We start from the raw sequence: 20,904 nt of genomic DNA, 5'->3' as shown, positions 1-20,904 counted from the left end.
AAAAAAAATAAAAATAAAACTTTAGAGGAAAGGGTGATCATCTGAAACTTGACGAGAGATGAATTTGCTGAGACACCTGTGATCTAAAACTGGATGCCATCCATCCTTCTCTTTTCTTTGGGGTGAGTGAGTAGTGGGAATAGAACTCCCTGCTGCAGAACTCTGGAGGCACCTTCTCTACAGCCCCCAGCTAAAGAAGAGAGTATCTCCAAACTCAGCAGGATGTTGAGAGAAAAGTCCTTGAAAAGGGATGGGGGAGGGGATAAGGAGTTGGCAGAGACTAAAAGTGGACTGAATATATGCCTTCTAGAGAACTCCTAATACCTACTAGCGGGTAGCAATTTCAGCCAATGCATCCCCACACAAAAAGAAAGGGGATATACAGAGGGAACAGAGGGGGTAAAGAGCCTCTAAAATTTGTCCAGGATTTTTGATCAAAGTATCAAACCTGCAACCTCTTCCCAATGAAGAGTACACGATCTATTATTTGTATTACTGTAATTTCTAGGATCCCTAGTTATGAACCAGAACCCCACAGTGCCAGCTGCTCAACAACAGTGAAAAAAGACCTAAAGAGCTTACAATCTATGCATAAGACAGACAACAAATGGCTATAGACAGACCGATAGGGGAGTACAAGGAAACAACGAGAGAAATGTTGGTCAACATAACAGGCAATAGTATCAGCACACCAGCAGCCCTGTTCTATCTTTTGTAGGCATCATGGAAAAGAGATAAGGAGGGATTTCTAAAGAGGAAAATGAGTTGGCTTTGTAGGGGGACTAGGTGAGTGAGGTAATATCTTTTATTGGACTAACTTCAGTTGGAGAGAGAGAGAGACAGACAGACACGCTTTCGAGCTACAGTTAGTTTACCAGGGGCAAGGTGCCTTTCAAGCTTAAAGGACAGCATGGGAGAAAATGTGAAGATACTTGTTTGACAATTTGAGAAGTGGGCAATGGAGGCTGACAGCATGGGCTGATCGGAGGCGGAAGTCAACCTTTCTATACTGAATGAGAGATGATAGGTACAGTGGGGATAGGCCATGAAACTGGACACAAGTAGAGGGCTGACATGGTTAAAGCCACAGGCTAGGAAAATGATCTTTTACACAGCAGCATTCTGAATGGAGATGAATGTAGTAAGAATGCCTATGCCAAGGCCAGAGAGAAGATGCTGAGTGCCAGAATGCAAGTTTAAGCTGTGTGGACAGAGAGGAGAGGTATTATCTTAGAAGTATTCTGTAGAATGAATCTGCAAGACTTAGACGTAGCCTGGATGCGAGGACCTAGAAAGATTTGAGCCAAAGATGATGCCCAGATTACAGGCCTGAGTGATGGTGTAGAAGGAGAAGAGAAGGGGATCCAAGGACGGAGCCCTGTAGAACTCCCATAGAAATCTGAGGAAAATTCTGAGAAACAGACTCTGAAAGAGCTATTAGAGAGGTAGGAGGAGCGCCAAGAGAAAGAGTCCCAGGAGCAAAGGGAGGATAATATTTCAAAGAAAAGCATCATCAGCTGTGTTAAAAGTGTCAAGGAGGATGAAGGAGTAACACTAATTCTGAGATTTGGCTAAGAAGAGACCATTAAATACTCTGGCGAGAGCAGCGTCAGTTGAGTGCAAGGAACAGATGCCAGATTGGAGAGGATCTAGAATGGAACTGGAGAAGAACTCCAGACACCTATGTAAATAGTACGCTCAATGATCTTAGAGATGAAAGGGAAATGGGTGATGGGCCACTAGCTGAAAAGGCAAGTGGGGTGAAGGGTGGGATTTATGATAGGAGAGTAACGCATGTTTGTATTGTGAAGGGAAGGCGTCAAAGGAGAGTGAGAGGTTAAAGAGAAGAGTAAGGAAGGAGATCAAAGTGGGCATGAGGCAGATCAGGGGATGGAGTCACTGGGGCAAGTGGAGGGGTTAGAGGAAGATAGCAAATCAGAAATTTCTGCATCTCTGACCAGGGAGAAGGAGGAGGGAGTTGTAGGAAGGAAGGAAGGGAAGGCTATGTTGTATTTTCAATTTTCTCTTGAAGAAAAAAAAATAAATAAAAAATAAGCAGTAAAAGGTAGAGGGGATTCCTTTGAAGTGACGCGTTTTCTTAGAAAGATGAGAAGCACTTTGCTGCTACAGATACGAAGCAGATACCTTGAGAAGGGCTTATAACTGCTTTGCTTCCTCTTTTACCAGGGTGTGTATAGTACCAGATACTGAAGCATCACACTAGAGTCCTTTGAAGAGTGAAGTACCTTGTCATTTTGAAAGGAAGGTCTTCAATTGCGGTCTGAACCTCCTTCAGTATGTCTAAGAACATGATGTTCAGTGCTTATTGATTGTTGTGAGGTGAGTGGGCACTGCAATGTCAGCTTTGCCAGGTCTCTGGATGCTTCTATCTTCCCCACCAGTTGGCCCTCCACAGTCACAGCCTTCAACTTACCTCTGGTGCCTTGAGGAAGTTTGTCTCTTAGCTGTAACACTTTCTCCCACTGCAGAAAATTGAACTGCACCAACAAAGCCTGATAGTTGGCGGTACAGATCTGCAAGCCAGCAGAGGAATAAACCTTATTGCCCTAAGAAGATCCATCTGCTGGGGCTCATCTCTGTACATAGATTTAGGGGTGCAAGACAGCTTAGATTTGTCATGAGTTGCTGCCACAACTAAAAACTTAAGGATGAGGTTAAAATAAAATATTCAAATGTCTTAGAGGGAACCCCTTTGTACCTGCGACCTGCCCTCTTAGACGTATCAAAGATAGATGCCAGGATATGCCACAGATCCTTGGTTAATAGACATGACCAAGCAAACCTGGAATACTGGGTGCAAAATATCAAATAATTCACAAGACCTCTCCAGGATGACCTCTAGGAAAATCTCTAGGTGTCCACCATTCTTTTAAGGAGGTCTTTGAGTGCCTTGAAATAGTCTATTGTGGACATGGTAGATGGAGTCACAGTTTCATCAGGTGATGACGACGATATGGCTGGGGAAACCGATAGGTCCTCATACTCCTCCACAAGGTGTTCTTCCTCATTATGGGGTTCTTGTTCGTAACTCTGAAAGAACTCTTGATGAGATAACGGAGCCTCCTTAGATGAATCATTAGGAGCAAGTGACCTTACTCTAAATATCAATGTAGCTGAATAAAAAGGGGGTAAAGCTGAGGGTTTCATACAGATCAACAGGGCCAAAACTTCACCCTGTATTGTGCCACAGAAATGCGTAGTACAGAACCTGAAACCTCTCTAAAGAGGAGATCTATGACAAAAGAGATTCCTTTCAAGGCTTCTCTCAAGAACTATTCTAGGCAAAGGAGGAGATCTGCTAGTACAGGGGTTCTCAAACTGGGGGTCAGGACCCCTCAGGGTGTCATGAGGTTATTACATGGGGGGAGGAGGGGTCGCAAGCTGTCAGCCTCCACCTCAAACCCTGTTTTGCCTCCAGCATTTATAATGGTGTTAAATATATTTTTAAATTTTTTTTTTAATATATATGGGGGGGGGTCCACACTCAGAGGCTTGCTATGTGAAAGGGGTCACCAGTACAAAAGTTTGAGAACCACTGTGCTAGTAGAAGGGTTCCTGCTGCTATATGAAAATTACAACGCAGATGAGTATAAGGAGACACACTCCCCTCAGGAGTAGAAACAGGAACAGATTCAGACATCATACTATGAGAAGTAAGCAATACTACCACAGAAGATGACCAGAGATTTTCACTATCAATACCCTGGTTTCCAGGATCAGCAGGGACTTGGATGCTACAGATAAAGGAGAGACATCTAGCAAAGAGTACTCCAGTTTTAGGAGACTTAAAGGCAGCCTGGGCAATACTGATGTCAACAATATTGTGACTGACCATACCAAAGCAAGAGTCTCAGTAAATGAGGTGGTCTCATCAGGATGCGGTAGTGATGAATCTGTGGTATACAGTATCAATGCCAACAGTAGCAAGAAAGCACTGTCAGTCACTGAAGACAGAGGACGTGGTATAGCAGCTGAAAAATGGGATCCCCCAGTCTTTGAAAACTGGAAGTACAGATGCAACTTCAAAGGCGCATGCTTGGGTAAGTCAGAGGCATGATGAATTTGAGCCTTCCTCTTGGCTGGGACCAGGGACAGCTATTCGTGCCAATGCCCATCCAGAGATTTTTTTGCCCCTTCCTACCTTGGGCAGTAGTAGACACTGACTGAGCTGAAGAGGACTGATGAAAAGGCTCAGAGTGTTTCAAGGAAGCATGACATCTTTTAGAGCCAGAAGACCTCTTAGCACCCCAAGTAGCGTCTCTTGTAGCCAGCACATTAGCTGAACCCAGCTGTGAGGCAGGAGCAGACTGCTTTTGAGGAGGATCCTTGGAGTCAGAGAGACTCTTCTCATTCTCTACCATCAGAAACAGCTTCAAGCAGGCATCATGAGCCTTCTGAGTGCACTTAAAAAAAAGTTACAAATAGAGCGCTTGTTTAAGACAGGAGACGCCCCAAAACAAAAGAGGCATTTCATAGGCATAGCTGTCTCACAGGCAGGCAGATTTTAAAAGCCAGGAGACCTATTCTCAGCCACCACACCTACTCCTTGGTACCAAGGTGAGACCCAGAAGAAACAAGAAAAAGTATTTTTTTAAAAAGCCAATGTACTTTAATTAAACTTAACGAGACTCACCAACTATAAAACCCTAATCCTATCCAAAAGACGACACGACACACAGGCTCTGACTAGCTACCACGGGTGGCAGGAAATGGTTGGGGCTGCTCTGCCCTTTATACCCTTATTCTGGGGTGCCAGGGTGTACAGGGCACACGCACAGCCCCAACGGACACTGCTGGCTAAAAGACTCTGAGCTCCCATGCACGGGAGCACACATCCTACAGTGGGATCTGTGTGGACAAATGCTCAAAGACCCACCTGGTGTTTTAAACCTTGCTCATTTATAGAAGAACCCTGAGAACAAGAAAATAAAAATATGAAATACACAGCTTGCCACCAGTGTGGGACAAGTGAAAGTTCAGTAGGCTTTAGCTTATTAATTGCAGCAATTTAGCAACTTGAGCTATGGCCAAGGAACCTCAGTTTGAGAAATTCATTTCTGGAAAAAGATTAAGGTCTGTTTGTTTTACCACCAAATTACAAATCCCAACTAAAATACATCTTTTGGGACTGGACAGAAGGAGATCATCAGAAAAAAGTCAGAGGCTGGGGGCATGACTAAATACGAGAACCCCCCAAAAAACTATTACATATTATGGCCATGAGCTCCAGTGCATCTTCTGATACCTAACCCCTTTCTTTGGTTTCTGGGAGGGGGGAAGACTATCCATGTCGGTTTACACGTACATTAGCTGGTAGCCTATCCAGGGTGGACATGAGCAATGCTGCTCTGCTCCAAACTGCTTCCTTCTCTACTGTCACCAGGCTGCCTCATTATAGTTACAGCTGGAGCCATCCCTCCCTGCTTTTCTCTCTCTCTGCTGGTGCTCTTCTTCTCTGCTCCCTCAGCTTCAGCACTGGCCTTGCCCCTCACATTCCAATCCTACACTAGATCCAGCCTCTGCTACTGAGCTCAACAGGTCAGTTCCTTGTTAAGTTGTGCCACCCCCCAGTTGGTGGGTGAATAACAGATTTTTCAGTTTGTTGGCATTTAAAATAAACTGTTTGGGGTCAAACAAAAATGATAGTTTTTGACATTTTTCAACAAAAATCAAGAAGGGGGGACGGATAGCTCAGTGGTTTGAGCATTGGCCTGCTAAACCCAGGGTTGTGAGTTCAATCCTTGAGGGGGCCATTTAGGGAACTGGGGTGTAAAAAAACACACACACACACACACCTGTCTGGGGATTTGTCCTGCTTTGAGCAGGGGGTTGGACTAGATGATCTCCTGAGGTCCCTTCCAACCCTGATATTCTATATTTCTAAGTCGGTCCACACTGCTTTGGATTGTTATCGAGCAGAACCCATCATAAGCATGGACACACGTCCCCTGGAATGATGTCTGAAGCATGAATGGACATACGAATCTTTAGCATATCTGCCACATAAATATCTTGCGATGCCGGCTACAACAGTGCCATGCAAACGCCTGTTCTCACTTTCAGGTGACATTGTAAACAAGAAACAGGCAGCTTTGTCTCCTGCAAATATAAACAAACTTGTCTGTCTGAGCTGAACAAGAAGTAGGACTGAGTGGACTTGCAGGCTCTACAATTTTGCATTGTTTTATTTTTGAATGCAGTTTTTTGTACATAATTCTATATTCGTAAGTTCAACTTTCATGATAAAGAGATTGCACTACAGTACTTGTATTAGGTGAATTGTAAAATACTATTTCTTTTGTTTTTTTACAGTGCAAATACCTGTAATAAAAAAAATATAAAGTGAGCACTGTACACTTTGTATTCTGTGTTGTAATTGAAATCAATATATTTGAAAATGTAGAAAACATCCAAAAAATTTCAATAAATGGTATTCTATTCATTTTTTTAATTGCACGACAGCCCTAACCTTCAAGTATTTTCACCAATGGAAAGGGAAGGATTTACAAAGTGGCCAGAGGAGGAGAAGCTTCCCTCAATCCTAACCCAATGGAGTTATGGTTCTCACCCGAGATGTGGGAGACTGAGGTTCAATTCCTCTCTCTGGTGTGCAGAAAGGGTTTGTCTCCCACATGGCAGGAGAGAGCCTCATACCAGAATATCCCAGTGTCTCAGGCATTCTCAATCTCTCCTCTTGAAGTGGTTCCACTTTTATAAATAACCGTTGGAGCAGGGGTTGAACTTGGGTTGCCTGCATTCTAGGCGAAGGCTCTAACTACCAGGCTGTACAATCACTCACTCTTTCCTTAGCCCAATGACTATCCACTGCCATCACGACTAGGAGTTGTAACAGTAACAACGATGGACCTGAAACTGCGTTTTCCCCACAAAAAAACTTCCCCAAAAATTTTTTGCTCAGCCTGTAATCGTGACAGAGTTAGCTCAACCACTTCTCCCCTATTTCACTTGCAAACCAGTCACATGGAAATAATCTATAAAGCTGGTATGTTTAATAGTTAGACAAAGGATTTTGCAACTAAAGTCCGCCCAGACCTAGTTTTTCTGACTTTTTAAGTGCTTAAAATATAAGTTAACTGAAACTAGGTAGGATATATACAATTCATTTCTTGCTAAAGGAATGGGCTATTCAAATTCTACTAACAAACAGGAGATTAATTAGAAACTAGCTACAAGAATATCTTATTAGATACATTTAGGTTTGAAAGACATACAAACGAAATATAGATGTCCACATATGTTTGCATGTATGTGTGAGAGAAATACTCCACATATTTCCTTGAGGAAACTGAAAGGCCTCCAGTGTGGAAATAGCTTATAACCCATAAGAAGTGAAAGCTAAATAACAAATCTGCTTGCAAGATTTCTCTTCCTCCCCTCATGGGATTGTCTCCTCATAGATTCCAAGGCCAGAAAGTACCATTGTGATCATCCAGTCTGACCTCCTGTGTAACACCGGCCAGAGAACTTCCCCAAAATAATTCCGAGAGCAGATCTTAAATATAAAAAAAGAATCTAACCTTGATTTTAAAATTGCCAGTGATGGAGAATCAACCATGGCACTTAGTAAACTGTTCCAATGGTTAATTACCCTCGCTGTTAAAAATTTACACCTTGTTTCCAGTCTGAATTTGGCTAGTGTCAACTACTTTCAGCATTAGATTGCGTTATACCTTTTTCTGCTAGACTGAAAAGCCCATTAAATATTTGTTCCCTATGTAGATACTTTACAGACCATGATCAAGTCAACCCTTAACCTTTCCTTTATTAAACTAAATAGATTTATCCCTGAAGTTAACACCATAAGGCAGGTTTTCTAATCCTTTAATCATTCTCACGGCTCTTCTCTGAGCCCTTTCCAAGATAAATTGCGGACACCATATTACAGCCTTGGTGGCACCAGGGCCAAATACAGAGGTGATATAACCTCTCTACTCCTACTCGAGCTTCCCATTTACGCCTCCAAGGACTGTATTAGCCCTTATGGCCACAGCATCACACTGGGAGCTCATGTTCAGCTGATTATCCACCATGACCGCCAAATCTTTCTCAGAGTCACTGCTTCCCAAGATAAGAGCCCCCCATTCTGTAAGTATGGCCTACATTCTTTGCTCCTTGATGTATATATTTAACCATATCAAAGTGCATATTTTCTTGCACCCAGCTTATCAAGTGATCCAGATAACTCTATGCGGGACTTGTCCTCTTCATTATTTACCACTCCCCGATGTGTGTTATCTGCAAACTTTCAGTGATGATTTTATGTTTTCTTCCTTAACTCATGCAATCCATTTTGTATCATAAGGATATGCACCCATAGGATACATAGCCAGTATATGTTTCAAATTGATTAGAAATTAATTGCAATGATTTCAGTTAAATGAGAGGAAGAGGAGAGGGGCTACATCAAGCAAGCAGCAGTGAATAATCAATATTAATATTTCTGCAATATGAAGTGTTCAGCTTTGATACTTTCCCTACTCAGTCTTCTATGGTGTCACCACATTTGGGCAAGTATCACAGGTTCCTAAGCATACTGAAAGCTCTAGAATTTATTCAGAGCCATCCTGTTCAACAAATCGCATCTATTCAAGCATATCTTATCAATCACTGTGGCTTTGTACAACGGTGTACATAGACTCAGACACTTTAAGGTCAGAAGGGACCAATATGATCGTCTAGTCTGACGTCCTGCACAACGCAGGCCACAGAATCTCACCCACCACCTACTCCCGCAACAAACCCCTAACCTATGTCTGAGCCACTGAAGTCCTCAAATCATGGTTTAAAGACTTCAAGGTGCAGAAAATCCTCCAGCAAGTGACCCGTGCCCCATGCTGCAGAGGAAGGCGAAAAACCCTCAGGGCCTCTGCCAATCTGCCCTGGAGGAAAATTCCTTCCCGACCCCAAATATGGCAATCAGCTAAACCCTGAGCATGTGGGCAAGACTCACCAGCCAGACACCCAGGAAAGAATTCTCTGTAGTAACTCAGATCCCAACTCATCTAACATCCCATCACAGGCCATTGGGCATATTTAACGCTAATAGTCAAAGAGCCTAATTTTGGCAATTAATTGATATCCCATCATACCATCCCCTCCATAAACTTATCAAGCTTAGTCTTGAAGCCAGATATGTCTTTTGCCCCCACTACTCCCCTTGGAAGGCTGTTCCAGAACTTCACTCCTGTGATGGTTTGAAGCCTTTGTCTAATTTCAAGTCTAAACTTCCTGATGGCCAGTTTATACATTGACATAACCACGCAGAATTTTCTGCTTTGAGTTATCACACAGTCTTAGGACTAAAAAGAAAAGTATATTCATTATCAGAGTATCAAATATCCTCAGGAGTTCCAAGAATTTTGTTTAACGGAGCCACCTTTTGCCAACCTAAAGATATTTATACTACAGATTTCCAACCTACTGTTTCCATGGTAGTTTGTAAATTCAGAAGCTACTGAAGTCAGTTTTTTCTGAAGGCTAATATCACACCTGCTTTTGTTACATACTGCAATCTTACTTGTGTTTGAAAAGCCACAAGGAAAACAAGCAAGAAGGTCAGTGTTTTTACTTTATGATCCACTCAATCTTTGATCTACCAGCTATAAAGGTGGCTTTTGTGATATAGATGCCCACCAGGAATTGGACTGAAGTCAATTTGTGTCAGAAAGCCACTGAAAATCCATCACACAAAAGCCAGTTTCAGTTGTTACCAACATGAGTTAAAAAGAAACCAGCCAAACCAACTGCAATGTCATTTTCTAGCCTTCCACTTCCATTTGCCAAAAACTCACTGTTAAATCATGGTGATCTATAAGGATGATACAGACTGAGGAAGGGCATCCGAGGACCAAAGTGTGGAGAACAGACCATTGTAATGACCCACCTAACCATCCACACTCGTGTCTGGAGGCAGGACAATTTTAACTGTCAGAGTGCCCTGGAAACCAACAAGTTACATTGTCTCCTTGGTTGGACCATCACTGCAGTTGCCTGTTTCTACAGGCGAGCAGAAGAGTCCTAATCTCACCCTGGAGGTGGTGACCATGGTCACCATCGGGATTGTTCCTTATATCCCCAAAATCTACACAAGTCTAGAAAGATAGATCCAGAGTGTATCCACTTGGAAGTGTAGAGTCAAACGACCTGGCGCAGGCCCATGGTAACAGGGCCATGAGGTCTCAGGCAAACAAACCAGATCCGTCATCTCTACTAATACAAAATCTCTTCGAGACAATTAGTCTAGAGGTTTGCTTAAATGGCAAGCAGAAACCCAGAGCAGCAAATCTCACAGCATGGCTCTATAGACTCTGGCTCGAAAGCCTACGGAGAGGGGTGGGCTTCAGAGGCCAAGCTCAGACATGTACACGGCTGTTTTAGCACCATAGTGTCAGCCAAGTCTTTAGACCCAGGTTTTTTAAAATGCAGTGTAGACTTACCCTTGGTGACTCCAGTGTCAGTTCTGACAGCAATTCTCCTAACCTTAGATGTGCACGATGCCAGGAACTGGCCTGTTTACCACCAGAGTTCTAATGTCAGTTAGTGACAGATTAACTTTTCAATGTGGCATTTGTTACTGCTTTTTTTTTTTTTTTAAAGCTATGCTTTTACCTTTTGGTGGAGGGCTACTGGTGTCCTCCATAGAAAGTTTCAGCTGTTGTATGAACTCGCTGCCATACACGCTCCTTTCTTGCCAGATGTTAAGCAGTCGCTCCAAGGGCTTTTTGCAGCCCTCATCTGCCTCTCTGTTCAAATATTAAAAAAAAAATAGTTAAAACTTTGGTTAAACAACATGAGTATGTTTTTTTAAAATGCCATCGTGCAAATTAGGAGCTGCACCCATCAGAGGAAGATGCAAGCTTGGGGACAGGCTTTCTTGTACCGTCTGGAGTACACTGTGCAAAATACTTAGGTAACATTTTCCCCTTAAGCTGGAACCCAGTGTGTAGAAGTAACCGCAGTCTTTTCTGCCCACCCCACTCCCCACTGCAGAAGAACTTTTGCAGAGAGGGAAAAATAGTATCTTTCTGCTGTTGTAGAAAGAAGTATGAAAATCCTACAAAGTTACCAGGTTTATAGTTTAAAATGTTCATGTCTAATGATTGTTTCAGTCAATGACATCCTAATTAAAAATGAAATTGTTTCGGTCATTAGGCATTCAAATGAGAATTTACTTATTAAACATCAACCAAATTAACAAGACTTCTAAGGAATAAGAAACAGTGCCAAGAGTTATGTAGTTATCCAGAACACACTGTCATTATAAGAACATAAGAAAGGCCGTACTGGGTCAGACCAAAGGTCCATCTAGCCCAGTATCTGTCTACCGACAGTGGCCAATGCCAGGTGCCCCAGAGGGAGTGAACCTAACAGGCAATGATCAAGTGATCTCTCTCCTGCCATCCATCTCCATCCTCTGACGAACAGAGGCTAGGGACACCATTCTTACCCATCCTAGCTAATAGCCATTTATGGACTTAGCCACCATGAATGTATCCAGTCCCCTTTTAAACATTGTTATAGTCCTAGCCTTCACAACCTCCTCAGGTAAGGAGTTCCACAAGTTGACTGTGCGCTGCGTGAAGAAGAACTTCCTTTTATTTGTTTTAAACCTGCTGCCTATTAATTTCATTTGGTGACCCCTAGTTCTTGTATTATGGGAATAAGTAAATAACTTTTCCTTATCCACTTTCTCAACATCACTCATGATTTTATATACCTCTATCATGTCCCCCCTTAGTCTTCTCTTTTCCAAACTGAAGAGTCCTAGCCTCTTTAATCTTTCCTCATATGGGACCCTCTCTAAACCCTTAATCATTTTAGTTGCTCTTTTCTGAACCTTTTCTAGTGCTAGAATATCTTTTTTGAGGTGAGGAGACCACATCTGTACACAGTATTCGAGATGTGGGCGAACCATGGAATTATATAAGGGCAATAATATATTCTCAGTCTTATTCTCTATCCCCTTTTTAATGATTCCTAACATCCTGTTTGCTTTTTTGACCGCCTCTGCACACTGCGTGGACATCTTTAGAGAACTATCCACGATGACGCCAAGATCTTTTTCCTGACTCGTTGTAGCTAAATTAGCCCCCATCATGTTGTATGTATAGTTGGGGTTATTTTTTCCAATGTGCATTACTTTACATTTATCCACATTAAATTTCATTTGCCATTTTGTTGCCCAATCACTTAGTTTTGTGAGATCTTTTTGAAGTTCTTCACAATCTGCTTTGGTCTTAACTATCTTGAGTAGTTTAGTATCATCTGCAAACTTTGCCACCTCACTGTTTACCCCTTTCTCCAGATCATTTATGAATAAATTGAATAGGATAGGTCCTAGGACTGACCCTTGGGGAACACCACTAGTTACCCCTCTCCATTCTGAGAATTTACCATTAATTCCTACCCTTTGAGAACTGGTTAAAGGACAGGGAACAATCCATGAAAGGACCTTCCCTTTTATCCCATGACAGCTTAATTTACGTAAGAGCCTTTGGTGAGGGACCTTGTCAAAGGCTTTCTGGAAATCTAAGTACACTATGTCCACCGGATCCCCCTTGTCCACATGTTTGTTGACCCCTTCAAAGAACTCTAATAGATTAGTAAGACACGATTTCCCTTTACAGAAACCATGTTGACTATTGTTCAAGAGTTTATGTTTTTCTATGTGTCTGACAATTTTGTTCTTTACTATTGTTTCAACTAATTTGCCCGGTACCGACGTTAGACTTACCGGTCTGTAATTGCCGGGATCACCCCTAGAGCCCTTTTTAAATATTGGCGTTACATTAGCTAACTTCCAGTCATTGGGTACCGAAGCCGATTTAAAGGACAGGTTACAAACCTTAGTTAATAGTTCCGCAACTTCACATTTGAGTTCTTTCAGAACTCTTGGGTGAATGCCATCTGGTCCCGGTGACTTGTTAATGTTGAGTTTATCAATTAATTCCAAAACCTCCTCTAGTGATACTTCAATCTGTGACAGTTCCTCAGATTTGTCACCTACAAAAGCCAGCTCAGGTTTGGGAATCTCCCTAACATCCTCAGCCGTGAAGACTGAAGCAAAGAATCCATTTAGTTTCTCCGCAATGACTTTATCATCTTTAAGCGCTCCTTTTGTATTTTCATCGTCAAGGGGCCCCACTGGTTGTTTAGCAGGCTTCCTGCTTCTGATGTACTTAAAAAACATTTTGTTATTACCTTTGGAGTTTTTGGCTAGCCGTTCTTCAAACTCCTCTTTGGCTTTTCTTATTACACTCTTGCACTTAAGTTGGCAGTGTTTGTGCTCCTTTCTATTTGCCTCACTAGGATTTGACTTCCACTTTTTAAAGGAAGTCTTTTTATCTCTCACTGCTTCTTTTACATGGTTGTTAAGCCACGGTGGCTCTTTTTTAGTTCTTTTACTGTTTTTCTTAATTTGGGGTATACATTGAAGTTGAGCCTCTATTATGGTGTCTTTAAAAAGGGCCCACGCAACTTGCAGGGATTTCACTTTAGTCACTGTACCTTTTAACTTTTGTCTAACTAACCCCCTCATTTTTGTATAGTTCCCCCTTTTGAAATTAAAGGCCACAGTGTTGGACAGTTGAGGTGTTCTTCCCACCACAGGGATGCTCTTTAATTCCCCTGTGCATTATAACTGTTTGGTTCAGGGACTAAGCTCGTCTCTAAATAGTATAACAATCCCTAACTAGCTATGGACCATCTTATGACAGGAAGGAGGCCTATCATTTGATAACAGTTGATATGAGCCAGTAAAGCTCACACAATTTGGAACTACCAGATATATAGATTCTGAGACATAATTTAACTCTATAATCAGATCTCACCTAGTAGCATATTAAAATGATGTCTACACAAAAGCAAGACATAAAAGAACTGTACTCTAAAGCCCATTGATGAGATTGTATAGAAGAAGGAAGTTTAAATTAAGTTTTCTATAGGGAATATTCTAGCTAGTAACATGTTTCAGACCTATCTATAACTTTTTAGGTAGGTAAGTGAGATCTAGAAATAGATTTATTAGTTTAAATATGAAGATAATTTTTAAACTGCACATCTTTTGGAAAAACCAAATATAGCAGCTAATTAGCAGCACAGCAGCAGAAAACAAAAGCAGAATCATAGAATATCAGGGTTGGAAGGGACCTCAGGAGGTCATTTAGTCCAACCCGCTGCTCGAAGCAGGACCAATCCCCAGACAGATTTTTGCCCCAGATCCCTAAGTGGCCCCCTCAAGGATTGAACTCACAACCCTGGGTTTAGCAGGCCAATGCTCAAACCACTGAGCTATCCCTCCCACCCGCACCAAACTGGTGTGTGTGGTCATATTAATAAAGCACTTTGAAATAACACAATTTCAAAGCTCATTATAGGAAAAACTGGTCTAGTGGACTGACCTGATAGCTAGTAGTCAGGAAACCCGAGTTCTGTTTCAAACTCTCCCACTAAGGGAAAGAGTTACTCATTGTGTGACACTCTCTTCTAGTGACAAATTATGTGACTTTGGACAAATCATTTAACTGCTCAGTTTCACCATCTTTAGACCAGAGATGATTTCCAACTTTGTACAGAGCTTTGAGATTTATGGATTAGTGTAAAGTATTTAACCTGCATAGGAGTTACGCACAAAAAACCCACAAACCAACTGTCATTGCACAGAACCAAAATCAGAACCAGCTTCCCACAACTTTACTTCTGTTTCTCAAGAGCAAGGCAAAACTGACAATTTCTTAACGGAAAGGAGTTAGAGTTCAGCTTCTAGTAAAGACAATTTAACCTTCCTGAGCAAACATATTCCTATAACTGAAAAGCACTTGAATTTAAACTTGTGGAATATTTAGCATAAAAGCTATGGAGAAAGAAATTGGAGAAGGAAAGCTGAATGGATGAATGTTCAAACTTACCTGGCAACATGAGAAATAGCATCCACAAGAACAGATTCAAACTCCCTTGTGAATTCAGGACCCTTCCTTTTACTGTTCTGGATGACATCGTTCGCCAAATATAGAAATGTAAGCTTCCTACTTGATTTTGCTGGGAAAGAAGAGAAGACAACTTAACTTGCATTCTTTATTTCTCATTTCATGTTTTATTCTGAGGCTACTTGTTATACATTCCAAAAGTGGTCACAGTTTCTCAGCTTAAAATATGGCTGAGTTTCCTGCATTTCAATTTTACCAAAGTAGCAAAAGCAGCTAGCTGCTTTTGATCAACCAGTTCTTGACTCTCTTTGCTTTAGCTAGAATTTGGTTTGTAATTAATTTATAAAACAAAAAGGGAAATAATCCTAATATTACTGTGCATCTTTCATCTGATGATCTCATAGTGCTGCATAAACATTAAACCTCACCACAAGTATAGGTTAAAATGAAAAGAAGCTGTTGCAACTTAACACCAAATTAATGTGACAATAGACTTATTTTTTATTAATCAAATATATTGAAACAGTATTATTTTAGCCTTATACTTAAACTGTTTAATTACTGAACATCCCTGGCTGGAAGAGCTTGAACCTAGGACCTTTTATTTTTCAAAATCAATTTTTCTAATCCATGCTACATGGAAATAGCTATTAGCAATGTGTTTTTACTCAATCCCACGAAAGTTAGCTTTTTCCATTTATCACCATTAGTCAATGCCAACAGACCCTACATTCTGAAGAACAGAATCTACAGGAGACAAACTCTCTAGAGTATATGCAAAGCTATATTATACATGACGACAATTAAGAATTTACATACACAAGAGTCAGGAAATTCAGCTCTGGTTCCCACAGCGAGCCTAACTCAGCTCTTTCAAATACATAGTCTTTTCTATTACCATATATGGTGACACCTAATACCTTATATAAGTGCAGGACTAACAAAATCTTGCCAAGTAAAGGGCATGCAGCTAGACTATCAATTTCTGCAGATTCTAAGCTTTCACGTTTAAAAACTTCCAAATGTGACTCCATACAGCCCCATCTACCTCAACTGGCAAAAAAACTACCATATCTGCAACAAGCAGCAAAATGAAATTAACAAAACTCCGGTCAGTTTCACACCTATTCATAAGAAAGGCCATACTGGGTCAGACCAAAGGTCCATCCAGCCCAGTATCCTGTCTACTGACAGCGGCCAATGCCAGGTGCCCCAGAGGGAGCGAACCTAACAGGTAATTATCAAGTGATCTCTCTCCTGCCATCGATCTGCACCCTCTGACAAACAGAGGCTAGGGACACCATTCCTTACCCATCCTGGCTAACAGCTGTTAATGGACTTAACCTCCATGAATGTAACTAGTTCTCTTTTAAACCCGGTTATAGTCCTAGCCTTCACAACCTCCTCAGGCAAGGAGTTCCACAAGTTGACTGTGCGCTGTGTGAATAAACTTCCTTTTATTTGTTTTAAGCCTGCTGCCCATTAATTTCATTTGGTGGTCCCTAGTTCTTATATTATGGGAACAAGTAAATAACTTTTCCTTATTCACTTTCTCCACACCACTCATGATTTTATATACCTCTATCATATCCCCCCTTCGTCTCCTCTTTTCCAAGCTGAAAAGTCCTAGCCTCTTTAATCTCTCCTCATATGGGACCCGTTCCAAACCCCTAATCATTTTAGTTGCCCTTTTTTGAACTTTTTCTAATGCCAGTATATCTTTTTTGAGATGAGGAGACCACATCTGTATGCAGTATTCAAGATGTGGGGGTACCTTATATAAGGGCAATAAGATATTCTCCGTCTTATTCTCTAACCCTCAGGGAGGATCATTGCAAAATGCAATGTAGACACTAGAAAGGTAGACACTGGATGAATTCCCAGGAAAAGAAAGCCCAAAAAATGTCTGTGTGAGGCCACCACACTTCTACCATGTAGCAGTCCACAAAGAATAGGTATATTGGAAAAATACCATGACTTCCAGACAAAACAGCGGATAGACTACTTTGACAATGTTATTTCTATGATTTTAAAGAACATGTATTCATAAGTGTTATGATCTGGGTATCTGATTCTGCAAAATGCTGACCACTTTTGCTAACTCCCATTGCTCTTGGCAGGTTTTACTGTACCCCAGCTGACTCTCAGGGCTTGTCCACATAAAGGTTTTGCACAACGTTAAGTAAGTCAGTGCAGCCCTCTAGTACGGATGCAGTTACACTGGTTTTTAAGTGTTCACATCAACAATATCTATTAGGGTGACGAGACCGCAAGTGTGAAAAATCAGGACGGGGGTGGGGGGTAATGGGAGCCTATATAAGAAAAAGACCCCAAAATCGGGACATCTGGTCACCCTAATATCTATACAAACTTTTAAAATCTAGGTACACTTCACTTCACCCCACCTCAGCAGGTGCGGGGGGGGGTGGAGTATCTGACTTCTTGAGCTCCCTTACAGCCGCACACGTCTCTGATTCTACATTGAAGCGACATCCGTCCTAGGGACTTGCCCCAATTGACTACACGAGGGTTTCTAAAGCCCCTTTCAGACGGGAAGCGCACTGGGAAGGAAAGGGTGCGCCAGGAGCAACGCGAGACGAGCGCCCCGCCAAGGGGCAGCCCGCAGGGAGGAGGGGAAACTCCAGCCCCGCCACCCGCGAGCGCGATGGGGCGGGAGGAGCCGAGCGGCTCCGGAGCAGGACCGAGCCCGAGCGTGCAGCAGTCGGGCGCTGGGTACCGACCCAGGCTGGCCTGGGCCCGTGTCTGGCGCTCGGGCGAGGGCCCCCCTCTGCCCTGTAGGGACCCCCCGCCCCCCGCCCCGGGCTCTTCGCAGCCCCCCCGGAGCCCGGTACCTTTGCGGAGCTCCCGGTGCCACACGGAGACGATGGGCCCGGCGTGCTTGCGGTGGTGGATGAGCCACAGCGACAGGGTCTGGACGCTCTGCTGAGAGTTGCTCAGCTCCGAGAGCTTCTTCTCCAGGGCCGACTCCGAGAAGGAGGACATGGCGCCGCCCGGCCCGGCCCGGCCCCGGGGCCTGCTCAGCCCGGGGGGGAGGGGGCGCGGCGGGGCCTCACCAACAACAAACCGCCACCGCTGTCGCAAGATGGCCACCCGACCTCTCACCCCGCCTCGGCGGGTCAAAGGGCCACATGCTACGGGTCGCCAGCGGGGAAAAGAGACCACCCGTGTGTCCAGTTATAGCTCACACATCACACCGGGCCAGAGGCGGGCGCGGGAAAGCGGCGCATGCGCAGCGACTCCAGCTGAGACTTCTCTAACCTTTACCCGGCGCCAGCCGAGGACGCATGCGCTGTATGCGGAACTGAGCCCTATTTCAAATCTCCGGCACGGGGCAGCTCCGCATGCGCAGTGCGCTCACCTGAGACTTTTCTTGTTTCTTCTTCCTGCCTAGACAAGCTGGGGAGTTTTTTCACTTGACTCCTGAGCTGGATGGTCGGGGGTTGTTCACGTTACTTCCGGCATGTGCCGCCCACCCCCTATGGTGTGTGTGTGACTGGAGCAGGTAGGAGATGGGGGTCTTGGAGGGTCCTCTGCGGCTCTGCCTCCAAGCTGGGGCTCCTGACCCCCCCCCCAGCTCCGTGCAGGATTCACATGGGGGGGACAGGGATTCACGTGGGGGGCAGGGGCTCCTGCTCCCCCCAGCTCCGTGCAGGGGGCAAGGACTCACATGGGGGGGAGAGGGGCTCCTGCCCCCCCCCAGTTCCGTGCAGGGACTCACATCGAGGGGGGGTAGGGGCTCCTGCCCCCCCCCCAGCTCTGTGCACGGGGCAGGGATTCACATGGGGGGTCTCCCCCAAGGCAGGACAGGCCTGGGGCTCTTAAATTGCTGGGCTTGGAGAGGCTTGAGGGCTGCTGCAAGTGCCACAGGGGTAGGGGGGAGAGCAGAGGGGGTGGAGGGAGTCTTACTTGTTTATTACCCTTCTCAGCATTCTGGACCCGCCTGGTTGGGTGTCCCCCACCCACCCCTACAAGCTTACAGATAGATGGTGTAAGCAGAGAGATTCAGCCCAAGGCCGTAGTTACCAGGTCGGGCCACTTGTGTAGACAGCCTGAGGCATGGCCTTCACCTCCTGGACTGTGCACCTGTGAATGGAATGGGTTCCTCAGGAGCATCTGTCAGTGCCACTGAGTGATCCCACCCACTCGGGCTTTTTGGAGGGGTCAGGGTCAGAGGTTTACCTGTCAACTTCTCATTAGGGAGACAAGGTGGGTGCAGTCATATATTGCACCAACTTCTGTTGGTGAAAGAGACAAGCTGTTAAGCTTACACAGAGCTCTTCTTCCAGTCGGGGGAAGGTACACAGGGCATCACAGTGAAATACAAGGTGGAACAGATTGTTTTGCATAAGTAGTCAGCACATATTTTAAGGGCTCCTTCAAGGTGAAGCGGCTGGTTGACACCCCTTCAGTCATAGGGAGATAGGGGGGAAGCTGGAGAGGGGTTAGTGGGTTATAAAATGATGTAATAAGCCATAAATCCCATATCTCTATTCAGCCCATGATTTTAAGAGTCTAACAAAGTTACGAATTTAAGCTCCCAGGCTCATCTTTTGAAGGTGTTGTGCAGGTTTTCTTTGGGAATGAGGAGTAAGAGATCATATACAGAGTGATCGTTTTACCTAGAGCATTCACCCCTGGGTGATGTAAAAGACAACACCACCACCATTTTCCTGTGTGACTTCATTCGAATGCATAGTGATTGTCTGGTTTCACCCACATACAGTAGTTGTTATTGGGGCATTTAGTGCACTGGATGAGGTACACTACATGTTGTGACAGGCATGTGTAGGTCTTGAAAGGGGGGTCGTGAGGAGTATTGATCAGTGGAGATATGTCTATAGGTTTTGCATCAGTTGTTCTGGCAAGGTCTGGTTCTGCTTTGAGATGCTGGGTCTTGGTCTATGGGGAGCTTGCTTCTGATGATGAGCTTGGAGAGGTTGGGGGTTGTTTGAAGGCTAGAAGAGAAGGTTCAGAAAAGATTTCTGTCAGGCCGTGGTCCCCATGACGTATGGGTTGTAACTGATGCCCTGTATGGGTTCCAGTATGGAACAGCCTACATACTAACGCTCATTAGACACCAGAGCATACTAATCAATCCGCAGAGTCCTACCACTACCCTATCACGTGCACATCCAGTATATCAACCCACCTTTGTTCTGCACTTTAGCTCAGCAGACTCAAGCTGGGGCCTACAAGCATATGCTCTGCCATATCCCTACTACGCTAGAATATGGCTTTTGTTCTAAGAGTTTGCCCCCATGGCCCCTGACCAAAGACCAGATTTTTAAAGATACTTCAGCACCTCCAGATGCAGATAAATACCTAATAGGATTTTAAGAAGTGCCTAGGTCCCTTTGATGCTTTTGAAAATCCCACTAGGCTGCTGTCTGCATCTGGAAGAATCTAGGTACCTTTAAAAATCTGTCTTCACAATTACAATCCTATTTGGTTACACTCATGCTTAAAGTGTTTTTGAAAACCAAAGTTAAACACTGCTGTAAATCTGGTTGAGATGGAGCCAAACACTGGAGAAACTAAAGAGAAATGTTGAACAAAACAAACATTCACTGTACTTGAGCTAAGGAACTGCCCTCTTCCCCTGGGTCTATAGCTGCTGTGTTATACCTGCTGTGTTAAAAACCAATCATCAGTAATTATTTATTTTTCTTAGAGTCAGACGTGACTAACATAGACCATTTTCACGTAAACACATTAAGTTATAGATTTCTATAGGTAAGGGTGGATGGGGGGTGAGTATATACTTTTAATTCTAATAATAACAACAACTCCAAGCTCTTATATAATGCTTTTCATCCATAGGTCTCAAAGCACTTCTAGAGTGGAAGCCTAAAGAGCTCCTGTATAATAATCTGAATGCTTTTTATACCACTTAGAGAGAAATGAATTGAATTACCTT

At 43.6% G+C, this 20,904-nt stretch overlaps 1 protein-coding gene across 2 annotated transcripts in view; it reads right to left on the bottom strand.

Annotated features, from left to right (window-relative positions):
- The window catches only part of RPRD1B (regulation of nuclear pre-mRNA domain containing 1B), a 47,407-nt gene extending 29,418 nt beyond the window's left edge, over positions 1-17,989 (bottom strand). For both annotated transcript variants that reach the window (XM_065414207.1, XM_065414209.1), the window contains exons 1-3: positions 17,819-17,989; positions 14,949-15,078; positions 10,651-10,784 (exon numbers count right to left, since the gene is read on the bottom strand). In XM_065414207.1, the coding sequence (XP_065270279.1) occupies positions 10,651-10,784; positions 14,949-15,078; positions 17,819-17,969 (415 nt within the window). In that variant the 5' untranslated portion in view covers positions 17,970-17,989. The remainder of the gene's footprint in view (positions 1-10,650; positions 10,785-14,948; positions 15,079-17,818) is intronic.
- Between the last annotated feature and the right edge of the window lie 2,915 nt (positions 17,990-20,904).

The sequence above is a fragment of the Emys orbicularis genome, chromosome 12 (genome assembly GCF_028017835.1).
Source record: "Emys orbicularis isolate rEmyOrb1 chromosome 12, rEmyOrb1.hap1, whole genome shotgun sequence".
NCBI classification, from domain to species: domain Eukaryota; kingdom Metazoa; phylum Chordata; order Testudines; family Emydidae; genus Emys; species Emys orbicularis.
The sequence above is the reverse complement of the archived record's forward strand: the minus strand, read 5'-3'. Positions and strand labels throughout refer to the sequence as shown.